This window comes from Mixophyes fleayi, chromosome 1 (genome assembly GCF_038048845.1).
Source record: "Mixophyes fleayi isolate aMixFle1 chromosome 1, aMixFle1.hap1, whole genome shotgun sequence".
NCBI classification, from domain to species: Eukaryota; Metazoa; Chordata; class Amphibia; order Anura; family Limnodynastidae; genus Mixophyes; species Mixophyes fleayi.
In genome coordinates, this window is record NC_134402.1 from 162937496 (window position 1) to 162961584 (window position 24089).

General features: G+C 37.3%; 1 protein-coding gene across 3 annotated transcripts in view; it reads right to left on the reverse strand.

Moving 5' to 3' along the window:
• AFF1 (ALF transcription elongation factor 1) overlaps window positions 1–24089 on the reverse strand; it is a 94517-nt gene that overhangs the window by 23939 nt on the left and 46489 nt on the right. For 2 of the 3 annotated variants that reach the window (XM_075202952.1, XM_075202943.1), the window contains exons 4-10: window positions 8711–8752; window positions 6937–7023; window positions 5586–5622; window positions 4067–4118; window positions 1693–1741; window positions 1496–1533; window positions 526–679 (exon numbers count right to left, since the gene is read on the reverse strand). In XM_075202952.1, the coding sequence (XP_075059053.1) occupies window positions 526–679; window positions 1496–1533; window positions 1693–1741; window positions 4067–4118; window positions 5586–5622; window positions 6937–7023; window positions 8711–8752 (459 nt within the window). Of the gene's footprint in view, window positions 1–525; window positions 680–1495; window positions 1534–1692; window positions 1742–4066; window positions 4119–5585; window positions 5623–6936; window positions 7024–8710; window positions 8753–19209; window positions 19547–24089 lie in introns of those variants that run through there. The other variant, XM_075202961.1, reaches the window with a different exon arrangement.

Here is a 24089-nt window from a genome sequence, read left to right on the forward strand (position 1 = left end):
CTCATTTCAGCGCAGTCTGATATGAACAAGTTGCATTAGTTTATGTTTTAATTACCACACTTAAAGTGCAAATTAAATGTACTATAAAAATTTACAACAATCAAAAATAGAATATGTATGTCTAAAATTTCATTCCATCACAGTAGTAATTGCATGTAGAATTATTAGCTAATTATGTGCAAGTTTATTTTCTTATCCAGGCACAATGCATACAAATTGTTTTTTTAGAACTGTATTAAATGTTATTACGCAAAAATACAAATAGGATCTCTAATGTGCATTGAAAATTAAAAATGTGTCCTTTAAAGTAAGACTAAGTCAAATATTTACACATAAGAAATTATAAATAGAATCGTACTTAACTGTTGGCTAACTTTTCTATGAACGATTCAACAAGCAAGTTTTAACAGTATAGGAGGTGTTGCTTTCATATCAGTTTTTCAGCTACAGCTCTTTCTGGGAATTGTTCACCTGCAGCAGGTGTTCAGATTGTGAAAGGCAGGAATATATATAGCTGGGCCTTACCACTGGGCTTGGAGATCTCCGTGGAACATTCACTTCACTGTCACTCGAGCCACTGTCACTCTCAGAGTCTGAAGAGCTGTCGCTCTCACTTCCCTCTGTTTCCACGCTGCCGGAATGTGCCGAAGCCACACTGTCCACCTGAGATTGAACAACACTGACAAGCAAGCACAATACATTAGAACACTTGTATTATTATTATTTATATCACAGTTTGGTTTTAGTTAGAGGTAGGGGCTTGCAATTTTTAAATGAAAAATCAGGACAATCATTTTACCAAAACTTTGCACAAAGCATAATGTCTGCTCCATATTTCTTTTGGGGTGGAAAACAATTCAAAAGCGTTAAAGAAACCAATTATCCTATTAATTTGGATGTATTAGTGGTTCAAATTATGGAAAAATTTCCATTGCAAATGATTGATTACTAGTTGAGAAAAAATAAAAAACACAATTGTCCTGGGAAATAAGGAATACATTAGTCAGGCACATTTATGAAGAACATGGATGGCATTCTAATCAATACATTATAATAAAACTCCACCATTTTTTATCATATGCCCCAATCAATAAGATCCTTTGCAATTCATTTCTCTACTGTTACATGGTGGAAAATAATTATCTATTTAACAATAATTGAGTTTAAAAAATAATAGTTTGAATTTTTTAGAGCTTTATCAACAGACACTGGCGTGCAGCAATATTCCAACATATTTAATTCAGATTATTATCAGGGTTATTTTTGGACCATGTATTCAATAATAACATGCCATCTGCCTAATATCAGCTGCAATAATGCAAACAGCATCCTAGCAAGAAAAGCATGTGACATTTTTGTACGAAATTTTGAGGTTTGACAAATGTTTAGTGAAAATTCCACTGACAAAATACTTGCTGGAATATGTAAGAACAGGTTTTTTTTACATTGTTTTGCACAGATATTTTTAGCATGGGGTATAAAACATATGCAGTACCTTGATGGAGCAGAGGAGGAAAGTGGCTTTTCAGTGACCTGCAGAATTAAACATTAACACAAAAGTGTATTAAGCTTTATCGCACAAGTACGCTTGGCAGCAGTACATCGCTAGCTATTACACAACAAGATAAGAAGGCAATAATAGTGGGAGAAGCTTTTATTTGTCATATATAGGAACAGAAAGTGTTGACATACCTCCTCTTCATCACTGTCCTCACTGATATCGAGATCATCTTCCAACATGCTGATATAAAAAGAAGATTTTGTACAACTATTAATTACTTTTAAGCGCACACAGCAGAAATTGGCACACACATTTAAAACAGGATACAAAAACTTTGCTTTAAAATTGACACAGATGAACATATTTTAAAGGGGAGTAACATTTGCACACACAATAAAATTATATGAAAAAATGATAACATAATATACACCCTTCAGAATCACAAGATAAATTCGAACATCAAGACAGTTTGCAGTGACAACAACAGGCTTCCAGTGGGTAAAAAATAAAATGTTTATTAAATTAACATTTCCTATTTTTGTACACAATTAAGCCACCACCAATGAAGTCTGTGGTTATACAAAGTGGCTGCCTCCAGCAGCTTTATCACTCCCAACAGGTAAGAACAGTGCAGCCATGCACACAAGATAGGCAAGAAAAAAGTACTGCGTCTCGTAAAATAAACAGAGAAAAAAAATCTAAACAATGGAAATCAACATCATGAGGGAGAACTAGAGTGACGAGTCAGAAAAAAACAAATTCAGAGCAAAAATGTCATTGTTTAGTAATTACAAATAGTACAGTAGGTATAAATGTATAGCACAGGTTAAAAAAAAAAAGTGATTTATACTAGAACAGATGCAACACTACAGGCATGTCCCTCTTTCCCAAGGTTAATAGTACACTCTGTCTAGTTGACCAGGTAACATTGAATAACCCCAACATTTAGTATACATATCTCGCACACACAGGTGCTAGTACGTGGGCCAGGGAGCAGCAACACTTTTCTGTATACATTACCAGGCTATTATGGGGAGAAATGCAGAGGTCTTCATACAAGATAATCATGGTTAGCACTAGATCCACTCGAAGTCTGCAGAAGAATCGGCTGTGTAGCTAGTATGGGCCACTGACACCAAACAAATGGCCACTACTAATGGCACTAATTGCAGCGAATATGGAAGTACCAAGAAGTGCAACCCAGGGTTACATACTCTCCTGCTCTCACTGCCAGCCCTTCCCTTGAAAGCAAATATGTGAAAGAGGAGTGTCTACGAGATTAAAAGTTAACTATGAAAGTATATTACAGTGTTCAGTTATTTATACCACATATTACAGTCACTGTTCCTTTATTAGTTTAATTTCAACACACTACAAACTGTAAGGTTTTAAAAAAGTTAGTTGCTATGTCCACGCTCTAGAAACCATAAACTGTCCAAGTGGTGCAATATGTAAAACAATAGAAAAGCCAGTTTACTGAATTGACTCCAATTGTTGGAAGCAAATAAAAATTACAATTAAGGGATAAGACAAATGGCATGTTTCCAAAATCCAAGATGAAGGGAAGAAAAAAGAAAAAAAAACAAAAAACACTGAAACAATTTCACTTAAGACACTAATAGCTATTCTACAGGCCAAGCAAATTATCTGAAGAGGTGCGATTGTTGATAGTGTAACACATATATGGTATTCCTTATCTGGAAATTAGTCATACAGAAAGTTACAAAAACCAGAAAGAACAAAGAAGAAAATGTTGCTGCTACCTGGTAAAGTTATACACACACACACACAGACATGATAACCAAGTGCCTCCTCCTTATAGACACTGTGAGGAGCATTGCTAAACAATTTAATGATATGTTGAATACCAGAGGCAGTGTGGGGATGACACTTTTAAATGTATTTTTATTTATTTTTTTAAATATATTTTTATTCAGATTTTTGTCAAAAATAAACGGTACAGTATTTGTTATGCTCAAACAATTCATAACAATATTAAACAACAAAAGTTTGCAAAACAGGTGAGGCATAGAACGCGGAGCCACCACAAACGTAATGGTCTGCAGGATTAGTAATATGCAGATAAACAAGAGTCAAAAGAGATATGGTTATGAGATATCCGGAGTACCATGAGGGGAAACTGGAGAGGGGGAAAGGGAGAGGAAATAGTGGAAGAGGAACATAGAGGGGAGACAGTTTGGGTGGGTTAAATGTAGTTTTAATGCATGTACTTTTAAATATAGTTTTAATATCTTGTGATAACAGTGTTGGAAGGAGTAACCTGTGCATTTCCTGAACCCACAACTAGTCTTCAGGGTGCTAATCTGGTTCATCAGTCCCCCTGACCCAGTGGAGCTTACAAATGGCCCCATTGTGAGTCTTATGTTTTAGTGGTGCTTTATTAAACTGTAAAAGCATAAATGTATTGTATTATAAAACTTGGCACTCTCATTTGACTATGGGATGCACATCATCTCCTGTATGACCTACCAAGGAAAGGCTACACGCTGAAAAGGATTCAAACCAACAAGTATTACTATGAAAATATAGCTCAGATTTACTTACGATGATCCCTTCTGTGGGCTTTGCAAAACCTTTGGAGAGGTGTCATAGTGTTCTGTAAGAGAAACAAATCATTTGTTTACTCTGCGGAGACTAAACAGCCTAGAAAGACATGTTAAGCCATATTTTAAACCCAGAAGTGAAATCATTCAAAAAAGATCATGGTTATTAATGAGCTAAGGAAACAGAATTTAAAATCATCCATAATACTGGTCAAATATAATATAGGAATATTTTATTTCTGCAATTATATTGCATGAATAGACTCTGTATAGGAGGGGAGAGCTTTTCCTTATGGTCAATCATGTCAGTTCACATGTCTCACTAATGAATCCATTTTGTAAAGGATAACACAAGGTGTTGAACAAATCAACCTAAATTATCTTCTGTGTGACATTTTTATGACAGGATACACCAATTACTCAAGCAGAATCCCAATCCTTATCACATATTAAAAGTAGATAAATGATAAAAGCATTAGCTCCTGAAAGCTTTAATGCTGCTCTATGCATTGAAAACTGGTTAGCATGGAGACAATCATGGCTCAGTACTGGATACCCAGATGCTAATAATTGTGCCAAATTCTAATCTAGCTAAAGTCTAAAAGTTGCAAGGATTTGGGAAAGGTCATGAAATCCATGTAATGTATCAGCATAAAAACAGTATATCCTTAAATATGCAAATGCACAGATAATAATGTAGGAGCCGCAATAGAAATGTAATGGCAATCTGACGTGTGACCAGGACAATGAGCTGCAAGCAGAAAGCCGGGTTAATATTACCGTAATAACGGTAATATCTATAACTCGGCGGTACTTCGGGAGGAATTGAATTCCCCCCTAAGGGGTAAATGTATAAAAGTCGGTATGGTCAAAATGCAGATTTTCAGGGAGTCTGCCGGCTATGTGTACAACAGCAATATAATTAAAAGGCAAAACCCACTGGATGTTGCCTTTAAATAAATTGCTGTTTTAAATGTGCTGGGCAAACTAATCAAAAACCGCTGATTTGTCAAAAAACTGGACATACATTTATCCCCAAGACATTATTGGTAATGGTCTTAATCTTTTGATTGTTAATTTATCTTAAGGGGTTAAGCTTAAGAATTTATCTTAAGAGGTTCTGTACTCTATAGCAGCATTCTCTTCTCATAACCGCATAATTTACCGCATGTCACTGGGGTTCAAATCTCTAGTACGGAAAGCACTGGAAATCTGACACAGTGATGCAGGATAAGTGATGCACTTGTGGCTGTGCAGTGCACGGTTCACATAAGCTCTATTTCAAAGAAGCCAGACATTCGCTACACTCTGATAATACATCAAACAGTGAATGTATCCAAAAGGGCAAACCAGGGAGGCTTAAAAGTATATATGTTAACTTGCTAAATATACAAACTCCAGTAAAGGTGATGTTAGTCAACAAAAATGTCACACAGAGGTTTTAGAATTGCATAGAAAGAGCTCCCGTCTCCCCCCCCCCACCCCTCAGGCTCTCTTACACATCTAAGGTGATCACTCACTGTGGTTCACTTTGGCAGGTGGAGCGTGCTGATTTTCCTGTGGTGCCGCAGGAGAAAGTGAATAAAATGTAAAAAGCCTGTATTAATATCAGCACAACTGAAATAAAGCAATCCCCAGTATACTACAATAACATTGATTACCACTGAAAAAAGAAAGGTCAGAAGTTTTACAAATGTTCACATCCGAGTTACCAAACATTTCTCTTCTGGGGGTTTAAAAATGATTGCACAGCAGCATCATTAATTTTTTTTTTGGTGTAAGACTGTCAAATTATTAAAGCACCAAACCAGTCAATCCAAAGTATTCCTCAGGGAGGTTTTATCTTGGTGCCATTATTGGAATAGAAATTTATGCCTACTGGGCCACACCTTTCCTTCAGCATATAATCCCCCCCAGTCGCTACTGGATCTCCACCTCCAGTGTTTCCATCTACATGCCTTCAAGGCAGGTAAGAGGTTGCCAGACTTCAGAGTAAATTAATCTGTGACACTGTTTGCACACTGTGCCTTCCTGACAAGCTGGAAATGAGGAAACACTAGAAGCGCCAAGGCTGACATGAAAGGGGAAAGTTATGTTGAAATGTCACATCTCAGCCAATTACAAATTATAATTAAAATAAAAATGCACAACTCAAATTATAAAAGTTGAAATAAATTTTAAAAGTAACAATACCACCCTAACAGAACAGGTGTGTCTGTGTGTGTGTGTGTGTGTGTGTGTGTGTGTTATATGTATTACACACACACAGGTCTACGCAAAAGTTTATGCACCCTTGGTCACATTTCATGTTTCTTAGTGAAAAGAAGTTAATCACTGCATGGTATAAAATGAAACATGATATTTCTACACGTTATGATGCACAACTACTACTATTACTAACCCAAAACAAATAAGGAATGTGGGATGTGCCAAAGCTTAAGCACGCTATGCGTCAGTACTTCGTATCTCCTCCTCTGAAAGAAATTGCATCTTTGAAACACTTCTTGCAGCCATCTAGAAGTCTTTCTATTCCTTATGCATTTCCCCCTTCTTCCATACAGATATCTTCAGGCTCTCAGTTCTTCCTGCATGCACTGCAAAACCTTAGGACCCAATGTTTCTAATGTCCCCATATCCACTCGCTTTTTTACTAGTGTTCGGTGCGCTGCGTTTTCACAAATGTATCTTGCACATATCATATGCGTTCACCCTGTAGAGTTTGTATTAACTTTTCAGATATTCAGTAAAACAAGAAATTAGACCAACACTTTTGCATATAAACTAAAAATATCTATGAACATTTAAAAATAAAGGGCGACTGAACAATTTCCCAAATACCACTTCATACACATTCACGAATGGAGAACAAACCTTAGTGGGGAAAGCAAACTTGGAAGGTTCAGCTGTGCTTGGTGTGTGGATGGCTGTTAATGGTGGAGGCCATGAATGGGTCATTTCCTGCAAGAATCAAAAACAGTGTAAGTGATTTATATAGTGTCTAAGCATTGTGAGAAGTAACTTCATTCTTTATAAAAGCGTATAAACCGATTTATATCAGAGAACAGTACATTAATCATACACATGCATATATATCACCTGGTGAACAATGGTCTGCTTCCAGGTGTTAAATTGCAATAAAGTGAGTCAAACTAAATAAGTGTGTGTTTAATATACAGCTTTATCACTTCAGGTTACTGCAATTCCAATGTTCTGTAAGCAAGAATAATCACATACGGATGGCATGGGGCAAGTGTGCAATTATGTAATTATACCCAGGGGCGGGCTGGGCCGGGGGGAGGGCAGGGGATGCAATATTATCTGATTATTACCGGCGGTCGCATCGCGTGTCACATGATGCGGCCGCCTGTGCGCCCCCCCCCGGGCTGAAATTTGCCAGCCCGCGCCTGATTGTTCCTAAGGAGCAACCAGGCTATTCTACCATAGCATATGTACAGCAGGATGCTGGTAATATGTCATGTACAGTAGGTATTCATCAGAAAGCATTGCTGTATATTATCCTCAATGCTTAGAATGTTTACAATCACCTGCCAGTCTCTTGAGAAGATAAATGTAAACACCGAACACCTAACTGTAAAATATTTCAATGGCTGCTAAATCTAAAAAATACAAATTGTATTATTTCCCAATCTATTCACAAAATATGATAATGAAACAAGACGTCATTTAAAACGAAGACATGTCAGTCTTCCTGTCTACGGAAGACACGGATCCAGTCGACAAACTGGACAATTACGGAGGAATACAGCTTACACTCAAACAAAATGACAAGTGTACAAGCAATGTCATAGTTCCTGCCATGCTACAGAAGTCATAGTTTTATATATCTATTTAAATCTACACAGATTTAAATATTGATTATTCATTTTAGGCATTTGTGTATTTTATGTTTATGCCTGGCATCAGAGTGCAGTGTTATACTGCAGACTGAAGATCTCCAACCTAAGGAGGTACAAGGTTTTGCCTGTTTTGTGGCCAAATGATGTAGTGACACTGGGTATTTTGCCAGGCGGCAAGTAACGCACAGTCAGAATTTTCCAGAACAGCTGTTGACAAATCCTAAAACCACCAATATTAGTAAGTAAATATATTTATATGTTTTTATACGTGTTCATCACACATATGTTGGTAAAGGATAACCTTCACAGAACCCACGTACTTCATGCTGAGGTATAGTAAAATATACATATGGCGAGAGGGAGAGAGAACTATATATGCCCCTCCCCCAATCCCTTATTAAATCATTTTAAAATGTAGGTAAAATGTGTTATATAAAACATTTAGCCACAGAGTTAAAATGCTCTTATTCTTTTGCAACTGTTTATTAAATTATTTATATAATGCCCACATATTATGCAGTGCTTTACAGAGAATATTTAATCATTCACATTAGTCTCTGTCCCAGTGGAGATTACAAGATATATTCCCTAGCATACTGAGACACATGGGTTAATTTGATCAGAAGCCAATCTACCAAGTCTACCTAGTCTTTGGAATGTGGAAGGAACCGGAGCACTCAGAGGAAACCCATAAAAACATACAGACTCCACCCATATACACTTTGAATGTACAGGCTCAAAATGATGACCACATTTCGATGAAAATCATGTAAAAATACTGTACAAACCTTCAAAATTTCTTCAACACAATGGGCTTCATTGGTGAAGGTCTGAAACAGAATATAAATAAAAGTTAATTTTTTCAAATGCCACCAAAATAAAAACTTTTATTTTAATCATACAACTGGAAATGCCTGTAAACCTACAGGTAGCGATACATAGGTAGGTATTGGGAAAGGTGCCATCTGTGTAATCTGCAGTGCGATTGTTATTTCAACTCCAAAACTGCTGCATATACAAGTCTGAGGTAGTCAGGGGCTTTATTGTAAACAAAGTAAGCACGGTTGCACAATGATTTCAAAGGGTGAACTATTTATATACTGCAACAGAATGATGCATCATCTTCCAGAACAAAAATATAAACAAATATAAAAATGTCAAATTGTATAAAAGGTAAAAAGACACAGGAGGAAAAAATTCCATGCTCAAAGTCTAGAGTCAACTATACAAAACAGACTAACCCCACAATAAATAAGTCTGCCTTGCTATTTTAATACATTCAAATGCAGTCTAAAAGCTTGAACACCTATTATGTAGCATGCATCTAGACTGAACCTATATCCTCGAGGGACACAGGGAATTATGCCATCAGGAACTGTATAGAAATAGTTAATGAGGTTGATTACCAGCTGATGTCCTATTTTACACACACAGATCACATGGGAAAGGCAACCAGAAAGATGAGGTTTTAAAAACACAATACAGACAGTATTTAAAGGACAGAGAAATGTTAACTCAAACACCTTGACATGGGGGTGTGACACTCCTAAATGATCTGCAATGCAGTCTCATATACACGTGAGTGAAGAAATATTTTTTATTAAAAGTATTTTTCTAATGCTTGGTTTTAAATATCACAAAACATATAACCTAGGTTTTATAACATCACTCTCACATAGCACAGAGCAAGAGAAACACACTGCAAAAAAGGAAACACTATTGTTAGACAGTAAAATATATTAATTTCTTGTCAAACAATTGTTTTGGAGAAGGATGAAGCACAACTAAATATAAAGTGTGAATATTGTTGATTGCTCCATCCTAAACAAACAGATCTTACATATAGCTTTATTCAAGATACAGCAATTTTTCAAAAGGAATGAAGTCTGTAAGCATAAGTCTTTGGCCAAGCTTGGGCAGACACTGCAGTTTGGACAGCCAATTTTGCAGTTTTCAAACAGCCAGCAAATCGGTATGCGTATGGGCACAGAAAGACACTCTATTCCAATCTATATCTGAAGGGAAGACATCAGATATCCAACAGGACAGACGATACACCGAATGTACAAATCTTTCACTGGGCCGATCAGACAGCTTAAAGGCTATTGAAGGACATTGCCTAAATGAACTGACAAAGAACAATAGCGCAAATTCAGCATCAAGTGTATATACAATGATGTACAAGATATATCCAAAGGACGCTCAGTTGTGAGCAGCTCACAACCAATCATATGCCTCCCTTTCACAGCACTGAACATCTCCACCCCTTTTTAAAGCTTTGCTGACAATCTTTCAAAAAACTTTGACCAGCATTTACATGGATGGAGGATGCACATCATCCTACATCAAATACAAACATCTGAACCACATTATTGTAAGCTGCAGAAAGAAAAAAAAGCAAAAAATATGGATATCGTGTGAATAGGGTTTGTGAGGGGAATTAACATATAAACAAACATTCAACACAACGTTGTATGTATGTAGTTGGAGGTTTGGCACATAATATAAACATTCATTAGTTTCACAGTTTTATAACTACACTAAAGAAATACATATCTATAAAAAATATATACATATATATTATATAGAAATATATACATATATATTATATAGAAATATACATACTGAAAAGTTTAATATTTTTAATTTCCTACAAGTGTTTTAGTCTTCATTTAACTCATATGTATATGTCCGTTGTGCATTGAACCACAAAAGGAAAGAAATGTTGAAACAATTCTACGGAATAGACCAATGTGCAAACACCCACAAAATAGGCTGCCATTGATGCTTTTCAGACAGGCGGAAAATGGAGAGATGATTGTGAAATTAATAGATTTCCTTTCTGAGATAAGTTATATGTCAATAGGAAATTAAGATTGTAGTTTTAATGGCTGTTTGGGCTCCATTATGACAATCGCCAGCCAAAGTAAACTCAGTGTAAGTAAAGCCGAAGAACGTGTGCTTTACCTAGTGTAAGAAACAATGTGCCTTCTGATCCTTCATGGTGACCTGAAACCATATCTACTTCTATCTAATCAGTGTATCAATACAAATCCCCTCCGTTTTACAGGAACTCTATGACTAAGTGATCATTTCCAGCAGATAAAGGGAAAACATATTCTACTCCCTATTAACACTTTTTACTTCATTTTCAACAAGTTCAGTAACACAACTTAGGAGACCTGTATCCAAGTACAGCATTATTGAGTGGACCATAAAAATGGAGAAAACTGATGCTGTAGAACAGTACAGCATTTAGATTTTAGTAAAATAAAATTAATTTAGTGTAACTTCAATGCAAACTGACCAATACATTTGCATCTTTATCATACTACTATCATCACTTTTCTTCTTAATGGAAACCAGATTTAGAAATTGTAATTGGAGTTTGCATGAAAGCATGTTAAAATTTGCATGGTGTTTTTATGTATTAATGTCAGCCTATAGTCTACATTGCTTTTATCAGCATTTAAATGGCCTGCTGAATCAGAGTAACAAACAATAGCTTCATACAACACTTTTAAACACTACAAAACGTGCATTCCACCAAAAAAGGTAATTGCATGAATTGTTTCTTTGTCATTAATATAAAAAGTATACAAATGGTGCTCAAGTGCACCTAACATTTTAAAAACTAACAATGAAACTTAATACAACATTTGTACTGCATTTGAATGTAGGTTTCCCTATGTAAAGCATCAATTTGATCAAAGAAGTGGTAGATAAAAGTACAAAGCAGTAGAGCGTTTTATTTCACAATCCTTCTGCTGCAGTGTGTGTACATATTTTTGCAAGCCTATGTTTTCAACATGAAAGCCCAGTGGGATTTTGTGAACATCTGCAGATAATTGCATGTAATTACTGATGTTTTATTCCATCCTCTGCTCACATCTGTATAAATGTAGACTACAAAAAAGTATAGTTTTACACAGCATGTGCATATTTCATGCATTGACCAGGACTCCGTTGAATGGGGGAGAACAGTCTGTGGAGGCGATGTCCACTTGTTACCTACAGGCTTTCAGTACAATACTTCTTGCTCGCTGATCAATAGGTCTTTCAAACTTAAAGTGGCCACAAATGCTGCAATATCGCAGCCGACATTTGGCAATTGTCCCTATATTATAGTGTCGTTAGGATCATATTCTAGCAACACAGTTTTGTGAAGGTTACCAAACTGCGATAAGACGACAACCAATAACGCCACAAGGGCATATTCCAATTATGACAGCAATCTGGACACAATAAATTCAGAAGTCCCAATTGTAAAGCGCTACGGAATATGTTGGCGCTATATAAATAAATGATGATGATGATGATGATGAAGTGGTCTAACCACTTGAAAGGCAATTGGACTTGTGTGGCCATAATGTACAATGATTCTGTCCCTCAACTCAAGGATCATGGGGCTGATTCAATGAGCTGCAAGTTGCTGTGACAGCCTCACGCATTATGCTTCCGTGTGACGTTTTGATAATGAACATTTTTTGCTCACAATTAAATTGAGGTGTCAGAAAAATTTGCAAACACATTACTGCAATTGCCAATTTTTGTGCATAAATACAGTGCGCATGACAAATACGAATCCTTGTGGATAAGTGAATCGCTCCCAAGTGTTAAGATGTGTGGTCAAATTGACAAAGAAAACAAACCTACACATTGAGGTCACATAATTCCTTATGAAAGAGTTTTAGGGGCTAATTTATCAAGAACTAAACGTCGTTTTCTGCATGATTTAGCCAACTTTAAGTAAAGGGATAATTTAACAAAAGTCTTATGCAGAAGATATAAGATTGCATTGGCACAATCGGAACCCTCTCCGGCAGCCTTACTGCTCTCCCCTGCACCGTTTAATGATAATGACAGAGTCAGTACAGTCCCTATATGGCTATTAGTAAATTGCCTCGCTGCGTTGACAGGACAACATTGTGGAAAATGGCAAATAGGCCACTTTATGAGAGCAAAATAGAGTCACTGAGGATAAAACACAACTAGATATGCATGATATACATAGGCTATTGCGTATCTATTATCTGAGTGAGAAATTCAAAACTTACACTGTGCTCACTGGAAAGAACGTTCCACCCCCTTGTAACATGCTAAACAAGGAAGCTGTCTTGCATCAATCTTTAAAAATTAAAGGAAATGGTTTAAATAGAGATAAGGGACTAAATCTGACAGTAAATAGACAGGAATTGTGCTTTCAAGTGCTGGGCCTTTAACATGTTGAATACGGTAACAAAGGTGATAAACTGGTTTGTTTTGTTCCAAGCTCTGTTGATTCACCTTCAGGGCAAAGTGCAAAATTATCTTTTTTGGGCTGTTTCCACAATACACAAGGTTATATTTACATTTCCACCAAGACTATAGGAGACCTTCACAGTGGTGTAGTATTTTATTATTGTCTTGCATGTAGGTTTCTCTAGCGAGTGTAAAAAAGTAAGAGTGGCTGCAGTTTTTGCAAATGGAAAGGGGCCGTATTTAATAAATAAAATAGCTTTAGTGCTTTTCAGTGTCCTCCCTCATTCTACAGGGCTACAATGAGAAGTCCTGCTGCAGAGACATTGCTACCCCAGAACAACCAGTTTGCGCTACGTGTCTTTAGACTGGTCTTTTAGACTAGTCTTAAAAGCCAAATGGGTGAGCATTCCAAAGTGGTCAGCCTAGTGTGCTATTTTATGGAATGCTAATTTGGGAAAGGAAGTTATATATGGAACCAAATCCTTAAGCTACTCCACTTTAGGAGCCTTTTTTCCGAATGGGGGTACATAGTGCCTTAAATGATAGTCAGCCCCTAATACATCTCACATTCTGTTCCTGCAAGTTCCGAATTTGAAATAGAAAAAATGAACAAAGATATTTTGGCAATACAAAGTATTGAATTCTATGTCCAATTCTCCCTTGAAATAGAATACATGTGGGATCCAAGCGCTTCTGGCTGCATTTTGGTGAAAGTGCAAGTTCTGAGTGCCATGTGGTGGAATTTTGGAGTGGTATGTAAGAGTGAGTATTGTGGGCATGCCACAGTCATTTTCACCTACTTTTTTTTTAATCAGGTGCCCTTTTGAAGGTTGGGGGCCGAACATACAGCCCTTGAAGTACATCAGGTTTACCATCAATGCATGGTAAAGATGTGAAAGACACTTCTTACAGAAGCTGCTGCAAGACAGTGTGCAATGAAAAGCTACAGAAGTGCCTGTGATGTACATGGGTTGACGGTCTCCAGGCTATTTAACAAAAAAGGGGCAAAGAACTACAGCTGCAAGATGTCACCTCAAGCACTTTCAGCAGACACACAAATACTGCCCCCGCAAGACCACAAAGAGTCTACAAGGACAACATACTTAAGTGAATGTTTTTTTTTTTTTTTTTTAATTTACCCAAAACTCGAGAGAAAGTTTAAAATTATTTGTCACTAATGAGAGCTATATAAAAACAGGCTTTTTTTTTTTTAAATTACATTTGTAAGGAGAACATGTTCTAAAAAAAATAAAAATACACAAACACACTACTAGCCTCTACCCCATTAAATCAGGAGAGATGCTTAATTGTAACCCAATCATTATGCTTAATAGCTTACCTGGTCAGAGCTATTTAGCCCTCCTATCACACCTCATTGTCTGTGCTTCCAACAGTAAGAAGTTCTGGGAGGACCGACACAGAAGTGGTAAGAAACATAGCTCTTCCTATTCAAGTTATGTAATCATAGGTTTTTAGCCTACAGACTCTAATGTTCTCTAAATGAATTAGTAAGGGTTCTAAGCCCTCATGGTCACGAGATCCACAAACTCATGAAGACTAATTATAAAAAAAAAACCCAAAAAACCTGTTTTTACATTGAATGTTTACATCCTTTTCGTGGAATGAAAATATTATATTTTTATGCCAATCAGCTAGCAAATACCTTTAGGAATACACATATATTGATATTTTTATGTTGAGTAGAATATTATAAAAATAGACACATAGCAAAAACAAAATAGAGCTGGCTGAAAAAAACCCCCAAAACAAATTATTTCCTTTGCAAAACAGGACACAGAAGATAATGCAGAAAATCTTTTGGTGTGACGAGATTAAAGTGGAACTTTTTAGTCAGAGTACTAGGAGGCATATAGAATGCAAATCAAGCACAGAGCACCAATCATAGATAGTCATCCCTGGTAATGGCACAATGTTATGGCTATGCTTTTCAGCCATGAGGACTGACGAGCTTTTTCGGACTGATGGTAAGATCAATGATTCACGTTACAGACAAATTCTGAATTATCTGCTGCAAAAAAAAGCTCTAAGTGGGAATGAAGATTGTCTTTCAATAGGACAATGATCAAAAGCACAATGCAACACTACAGTGGCTTCAATTGAAGAGAAGTGTCAACGATGAATAGTACAGTTAAAATTAAAATATAAAATAGTTAAAATATAACTAAAATTCAAAGTGTCGTAAACTTATCACTGCCCATGCCAAAAGGTGTTTGCTAATGTTACTGCAGAATGCAAAACTTAAGCTAGATACACACTTTAGAACGATAATCGCTCATCGTTGTAGCGTACACACCAATGTGATAGCGTCAACAAAATTGCACCGATATACATTTCCTCACTTGTATCAAAATACCTCCCAACTAAACACCTCCGTTCTGCACAAGATCTGCGTCTCTCTTCCACGCTCATCACATCCTCCCACTCCCGGTTACAGGACTTTTTTCGGGCTGCACCCACTTTGTGGAATTTCCTCCCTCGCACCACAAGACTTTCCTCTAGCCTTCAAACCTGCAAGCGTTCTCTGAAAACCCACCTCTTCAGACAAGTTTATAACATTCCTCTACTACGCTCTTAATCTCCCTAGGTTACCCTATTACCACCCTCTACACAGCTAACACAAGACAACAACCCTCTGACCAACATTTTTGTGTTAATGATCATACAGCCCACTCAATATTTTTTACCTCTGCATTCTGGCTGGGCAATATTATGTAGCACGTACCCTTATGTATCAAATTCCTGTTGTCCCATAGATTGTAAACTTGCGAGCAGGGCCCTCTTACCTCTATGTATTACCCAGTATTGTTTTATCACTGTTTGTTCCCAATTGTAAAGCGCTGCAGCGCTATAAAAATGTTGATGATGATGACCGGCCATTTATCGTGTGATTGGCCTGATAATCATCTGAAAAGCCTGTAGTATGTACCCAGCCTAACACTATGCTTGCCAGGATTAAGTACATAACCCAGGCCAGATGTCACCTCAGCAGATTCAGCAAACACACTATAATGCCCTCACAAGACAACAATCTACAAAGGGCAACAAATTTATGATGGGTTTCTTTTGAAGTGTACTAAACTATCTAGAAACAAGTTTTCAAAATATTTGTCAGTACCAAGAACAGTATCTTAGATGTTAAGAGAAAGTAAAAAAAAACCAAACAAACAACAAAAACACTCCTTTTTAAAGTGCTCCTATCACCAAGGAAGACATGGATATTTATGTACTTGTTAAAAAAGTTTATCTTTAGAACGTAGCATTTTGTATTGTTTGTTTTTGTATCATACTCCCCCATTGACTCAGGAGAGGCTTAATGGTAATACAACCATTAGGCTTAATAGTTTACCTGGGCAGCGCTACTTCCCCTCGGCTATCACCCCACCTTTGTCTTTGCCTCCAACCAGTAAGAAGCGCTGGGAGGATGACAGAGGGGGGGTAGGGGGGGGGTGAAGGAGGTTGGGGCTGAGACATTATGCTCCCAATTCAAGTTATTCAAGTTGTGTTCCCTTGGGTGAAATAGTGTTCAGAGTCTAGTAAATCATATGATCGCCTGTCAGATTCATGATATCTAATTACAGACATGTTTTTAAATTAAATCATTAAACATCCATCTTTCGTGAAATAAAAGTAAAATGTTTTACTGCAAACCAGCCAGCAAATACATTTTGGAAAATACATGTTAATATTTATGTTAAATGGAATATAATACTTAGGCGCACAGTAAGCCCCTGATTTTAAGCCTGATGGTCTCATTTGAAAGAGGTCTCAGGAGAATATGCACCATACTTATATGCATATAAGTTTAACTTAAAAAGAAAAGACCAATGGTGGGCTAAAATAGTATGGTTAAATTTACTTTTCACATTTAGATTTTTTTAGCTGTCAACTTAATAGATGAAGCAATTGCCTTGCATGCGCCAATAAAAAAACCCAAAAAAACCCATAAGTGTTAGGAATATCTTAGCTGCCCAGGATGCTAAAATGTTCCTTCTCAAATCCTGCAATTGGATGAGATCCCATACAGACTACTGAAGGGTATTGTACACCATTTATTTCTAAAATACAAAACAGATTCAGAATTTAATATGAAGACATAAAAGCACTTCCTTCGGTGCAACCAACTTGTGTTATAAGAAGAGTCGAGAATGTTAGCATTCGATTGAAGTGTTTCAACCTACCATTAGGCAATCTCGGCAAATAGGGCACAAATCTAGTGTCTAGTGAGGGCCGTTAAATGCAGAAAACACATTGGTTGGGAAATACTGCTTTAAAGACATGGCAATGACACTGGCTATTCAATATTTTAGATCCCACAAAGGCTGCAATGGTTATGGGAGTACAGTCAATATCAAATATAGCCTGCAAGATCAAATGGTAAAACTACCCAAATTTTGTGAGCCCACAAAATTTAGCAAGGCATCATTCTGCAATTTTCATAACAAAAATGGTTAGGATCTTTAGCAAAACTATTAAAAATGCAAACACTCTATATCACCTAGAGATTGCTTTTTTACATCACTGCCATTGTACCAGGGATCCTGTCTTATCACGTATAATAACAATATTGTCAGAATTTTTACACAGGTGTGCATTGCACTCATTTTTATAGGTCCTCCTGACTTGAGGCATTAGTAGGAGATTACATATCGTCTTCGTTCACATAGCGGTCGCATCAATTCCCAGAAGAGTATAACGCTCTTGGGGATGAGGCTACAGTTCTTCCCATGGAAACAGGTTTGTGTTTGCCTCCGTGAAATGCATGGGGGTGTGGTCTTGTCACATGCTGTTCAGAGATTGACGTGGTAGCATCAATAACCCAACCAGACTGCTATATAGTACATTGTCAAAACAGTTCCCAATGTGATTGCACACAGTGATTTTATTACCGTGGCATCTCTGAATAACTTCTTCCAACAAATCCTGTTTTTGGCTTACATTTCTGATCAGAATCATTTAGCATTATTTTAGCTGTGCCTCTTTATTTAGATAAAAAGGTTTAAAAAGCCTTAAACTAATGATGTAGGGGGAAAAAAAAGTCTTCACATACCCAGTATAAATTCCTTCTACCCTTTTAGTTAGCAATTCCCTTCATGTCATCACCCTACACTTAAATGTCTAGTTTGGCATTATGCAGTCTGTGGTTCCTAAACTACAACTCCCAGCATGCTCTGGTTCACAAACCATTTGTTAAAGTCAGCAATATTGATGTGAATTTCCTTTCTCTGTATACATATAATATCCAACATGACTAGCAATCCTGCAGTAATTCCAAGCAATTAAGAAGCAGACGTAACCACCTCTAAATGTCTCCAATTTCTTTGCACAAGAAAGTATTCACTACAACAGCCTGCTTTTGGTGAAGTGAGAAATACTACAATACAGGTGAATCCACCTCACAGTGTAAGCACAGTGGAACAGCAAGTGAAAGACATTCTGCAACACATGTTGCTAATTGCTTTCAGTACTACCCTAGAGATTATTTTAAGAGGGACTCGCTGAATTCTCTGTGGATTTGCCCTACAAAAAGCAAATGTGTCATGCAAGATATAAATATATATCTATCATTATATATACACATGCACAAACACACGTAGATCTCCATTAGCATACACAACTACATATGTAAAGCTAGGCACAATATCGGTGTATATGTAGAAAATGAACACTCTGACACACAAAACTTATGGTCCGTGCACAACACAAAACACTTCAGGTAGAAGCTCTGTCATAAATTTATTTTCTCGCACACACAAAACAATAGCACATCTAACCAGCTCTATACCAGTTACCTGTGCAGTGACAGGACAGCATACAGACTAATTTTCCTCATGAATATGTCTTTTGGGCCTTTTCTGGAGATTATTAGCATATGTTTGACCCCGAGCAGCAAACCAAAACAACAGCCATCTCTGTTTACAGTAACTTAGAGCTGTGGAAAGGGGATCCTTATGTTGAAATCCAATCACCTTCTGTATGTACCTTGTAGCAGATGCTGACAGCTGAACACCCAGAAAAGAGATCTTACCTCTGTGAACATGTCTCACTTCCCTCCTACATGGCCAAACGCTTTCTTGGTCTCCACATCAGCCCACTTGTCAGTCCTAATCAGTGTCAACAGGTTAGCCTGCTTTCTCCTGGCGGCTCCACGGTAGCTTTCACAGGAAAGAACTTTTAATCTCTTCCCTCGCACAGGCAGGGCCATGAGAAGGCTCGCTGAGCTCCCAGGCATAACTCCCTTGGCTGCGCTCCTAAAAATGCTCTCTCAAGTAAATGGTTGCTTAGCAATATTTGCCTTCCCCTCTGTATATTTGAAATTGGCAACATCTGTCCCTCTGGCAGCTCGTTGACTAGTACGAAGACGACATGGTGTGCATCGCACACACACACACAAGCACGCCCACTTTTCTAAAATGCCCTCAAGGTCAGTTTGGAAGTTAGCTTCTTTGAATTTTATAAAAAGAGAGTGTTATCTTTCATCCGGGGAGGGGCAGGAGGTGATGAAAGCTGCAAGTGCCCATGGGACCTCCTTAGTAACTGCAGAGCGTAGTAGGCAAACACCTGCTTGCTTGAAGCCATGTACTTACTGAGCAGTGCAGCAAGGTAATGAAACTAAATACAGGTAAATAGTGTTGCTGACAACAGCATACAGTGTATTTTAAACAGAAATCTAGATCGTGATATTTAAGTTTATACTATATACATAAAATCTAAACAAGAGATATTTAGTAGGTAAAGTCTGTCTATGCATTATGGACTGTGTTACAGTTCTCTGAAATATTCATATATAAAACACATACTTACATAACGTTTACTTGTGATTTGAGTTTTGTCTACCAAATCATTATGTTTAGTACTCTGCATATAATATAGGCCTAGAGAGGCCATATGTTTACAGAGCTCTGCTTAGGAGGCACTGGAAAGAACTTAGTGACCACTGAATAAACTGGTGTCAATATGTAGGGTTGAGGAATAACTAAATTGGGTGTCTTCATCAACTCTTGAGAAATATAAGGTACAAATGAAAAGAAAACAACTGAAAAGTATAATCTTTCCTCTAGCGCTCCATAGTGAATGCTGCCTAATATCCCTAAGAATCCATTCCCTACATGTAAAACCTTAAACATCAACAGATAGGCCGATATGCCCACCAACTGTTGTTGGTGATAGCGCTATTGTTTATTACTATCTTTTAATCTTTATCATTTCTGTTTTAGGCTGGGTACACTACAGAATTTTCCGACCAATGTGTTATCTACATCGATTTTCCCAACGACTGGGGGGAGAAAAAAAAAGGCACGATCAGCATGCTGATTCATTTACCCTCAGATATGTGATCTTCATCCGTCAACCATCGGCTGATATAATCATGACTCTAAACTTCACGTTTTCAGCAGCGCATTGGATCAAACAACAAACGACCATTTGCCCCGATATCGTCCCAAAGCACACACCTTCGTTTGATTTGATTGTTCAGCCGAACTATAAATCTCATTCAGCTATGGAACAATGTCCCTCCAATCCTGCATTGTGTATACACTCACGAGCAGGATCTCCAAAGATTTTACAGAGTCATTAAGGAGAGCAAAGCATAAAAAAAGAAGTAAGTTTGTACCTGGGCAAAATCATGTTGCATTGGAGAGGGAGGTAAATTTAAAATGTGGCAACAGATTTGTAGTTGGCATAGGGCATGTCCAGAGATCAACTTTAAATTTCAGTGTAAAAATAAAGCTATCAAGTAATTGTGTGCTAGATGAAAAAACAGCCAATATTTAACTCATGTACAAAACAATAAACTAATTTGCACCCCTTGCATTGTAACATGGTTTGTCCCGGAGAACATTTACTCTTTTTTGCCTTACTTTCCTTAATGACTAAGGCCCAAGATCTTTTCAGCTGTTGGTTATGATAGTTGAAGTGCACAAATCTGAGGGAAAAACTTTTAAATAATGTATATTGTATAAACACATGAATCTGCATGCGGATTGTGACTTTTTTTAGTCGCTGATACAAATGTTTTAGATAACACATTGGTCGGAAAACTCTGTAGTGTGCACCCAGCCTAACTGTCCTGATTATGTTTAAAGTGCTAGTACATAGTTTGCCAATGTTCCCTAATTTCCACAGTGTTTTAGAAGATTTGCGCTTGGAAATGTGAGTATTTTCAATATCCACAGAATGCACACTAAAATGTTCTTTCTGAATGCTAGATGCTATTCTTACTCCCTGCTTTGTAAGGTAATGTTTGTTGATGAACAAATGCCAAGAAAAAGTGACCTGATGGGAACTGTAGTGCTTGAAGGACAGCAGGGACAGTATTCTGCATATTGCACTTACTTCAGCAGAAAAGTAGCCCAGGAAATTAGTTTTAAAAGTTGGCAACTATGCAAGTTTGTAGTTCTGATCTGCTACAGATCTACAACAAAACAAACCCACACTAGGTCATGAGTGAATGTGCAAGATCTTCAGCTACAATGGTAGAATATTAGACTTGCCCCATGGCTGAAAAGCTTAAGCTCACCCTTGACTACATCACTTTTCCTACAAATTTTCTGAAGTTAGTCCATAGCTCTAAGCCTGTGTTGGCTAACCTGTGACACTCTGGGTGTTGTGAAACTACAAGTCCCAGCATTCCCTTCCAGCAATAAGCTGCTATATATTTGCAAAGCATGCTGGGACTTGTAGTTTCATAAAACTCCTGGAGTGTCACAGGTTAGTCAACACCGCTCTAAGCTATTCGAATGTATTTCTACAGCAGGTAAAAATTGCTATATTCAAAGCGCTACAGACTATGTTAATGGTACATCCAAAATAAATACCCCCCCTCCTCCAACTGACTAGGCAGGCACACCTGCCTTTCTCACCCTACCAGCTTCTCAGTTCCTATAACACCCCAGATGTGTAAGCAGCTTGTCCAGTCAGCTGCCATATGAATATTTTACATGCTGATCTCCTTTAGGGGCATATTTAACAAATAATGATAGTGCACTATCGTACACTTACCATTAAAAAAAAAGTCCCTCTGTGTCCCCCGCATATTTAAGACGTGGATATCTGCTGCTTTGCATTCCTTTTCATTTTTGGGAGCAGTCACCATTCTACAGTATGGCGACTGCTCCCAGTCGCAATCTAACAAGTTCCGAAATAAAGGTTTTTTGTCATGATAATGTCAGTGCTATCAGCTCTGCTCCGAAGAGCAGAGCTGGACAGCGCATGTGTGGAGGGATCACATGATCCCTCCCTGTCACTCACCGCTCGCTCTCCTCTAATATAGATGTAGAGACAAAGCGGAGAGATTTCTGCGCATGTGCAGTTCTTCGAACTGCACATGCGCAATGTCTGAAGAGGAGCGAAGAACACCTGGAGGAGATCCGGAAACGGCACATTCCGAAGAGGCAGGGTAAGTATAATGTTTTATCACAGAAACAGCAGTTTATCGTTACTGCTGTTTCTGTGATCCGTTTTTCAGAAATTTGAGAAACAGTTTAATCCTTATCCATGCGATAAGGATTGATAACTATTTTTAATTTTTGCCAAACATTGATAAATGTGCCCCTTAAAAATTGTCCCCGATTGATAATCACTGTATACAGCTGGAACGCAGCCAGACACTTGGTTGATACTCTTGTCCTCTGACCTTCATACATCACAGACAGCTGACAAATTCCCATTCAACAAGAGGGGTTAGAGTGCTGTGAATGCTATGAGCATCATCTCCTGCCCTAAAGACGTGTTTAATAGCAACAACAGAGACACTCCACAGTACTAACGTTAGTCCGTGTCTAAAACACTGGCTTACAAATCTGAAATCTAAACCAAACCCAAATTATAGGTTATGCACAGTACTCTTTAAATACATAAGGATAATTTGCACATAGCTCAGCTTTTATTTTGGCAGCCAGTGTAATCTTTCGCAAGACAAAGGCTCAAACATATGTGGGAGCCAGTTTGTCGATCTCCTACCAAATACAGCAGAGACCTTTTCAAGTACGCAATAAAACATACATACACATTATATATATATATACATATATATACACACATATATATACACATATATATATACATATATATATACATATATATATATATATATATATATATATATATACATATATACACACACACACACACACACACACACACACACATATACACACATATACACACACACACACCAATGCATAAAAGGTCTCTGATTATTACTTCACAAACAAAGCACTTTTGCCAAATCAGGGCTTGTATATTATTAGTAGTCTTCCAAATAAATTGGGCAGATAATTACCCTAGAAAAATGATTTCTCCCTTTTAATTAAGTTTAGCTAAGGATTCCTATCTAAACCACCAAGGGGTACATTTACTAAAGTGCCGATTTGAAAAACTGGAGATGTTGCCTATAGCAACCAGATTCTAGTTATTTATTTAGTGCATTCTACAAAATGACAGCTAGAATCTGATTGGTTGCTATAGGCAACATCTCCACTTTTTCAAACCCGCAGTTTAGTAAATATATCCCCAAGAGTCTACAATTTAAAAGGCACAGTCCTTAAAATTTGTTGTCCCTCAGTCATCTTTTGCATGCACCTTTTTATGGGACCAGCTTCAGAGTAGCACTTTTCTTGTTCTGTATGCGGGATGTAGTGTTTACCTGCTCTTATTCTGAAAAATACTATGTCTCTTGTTCTGCAAGTTTGACACAGTGTGTAATATCAGATTTTATTCTGCATGGTTACTTCCAAAATTAAATTCTCAATTTGCCCACACACATACATGTCCAGCAGCAAAATCTCTCTAAGTCCATTCATCAAGAAAATGAGTGCCTTTATCACCAGTTTCATGACTGATAACATTACAAAGTTACATTTCAAGCTCTAAAGTTTCTTATGGAATAGTAAAAAGAATTCATTA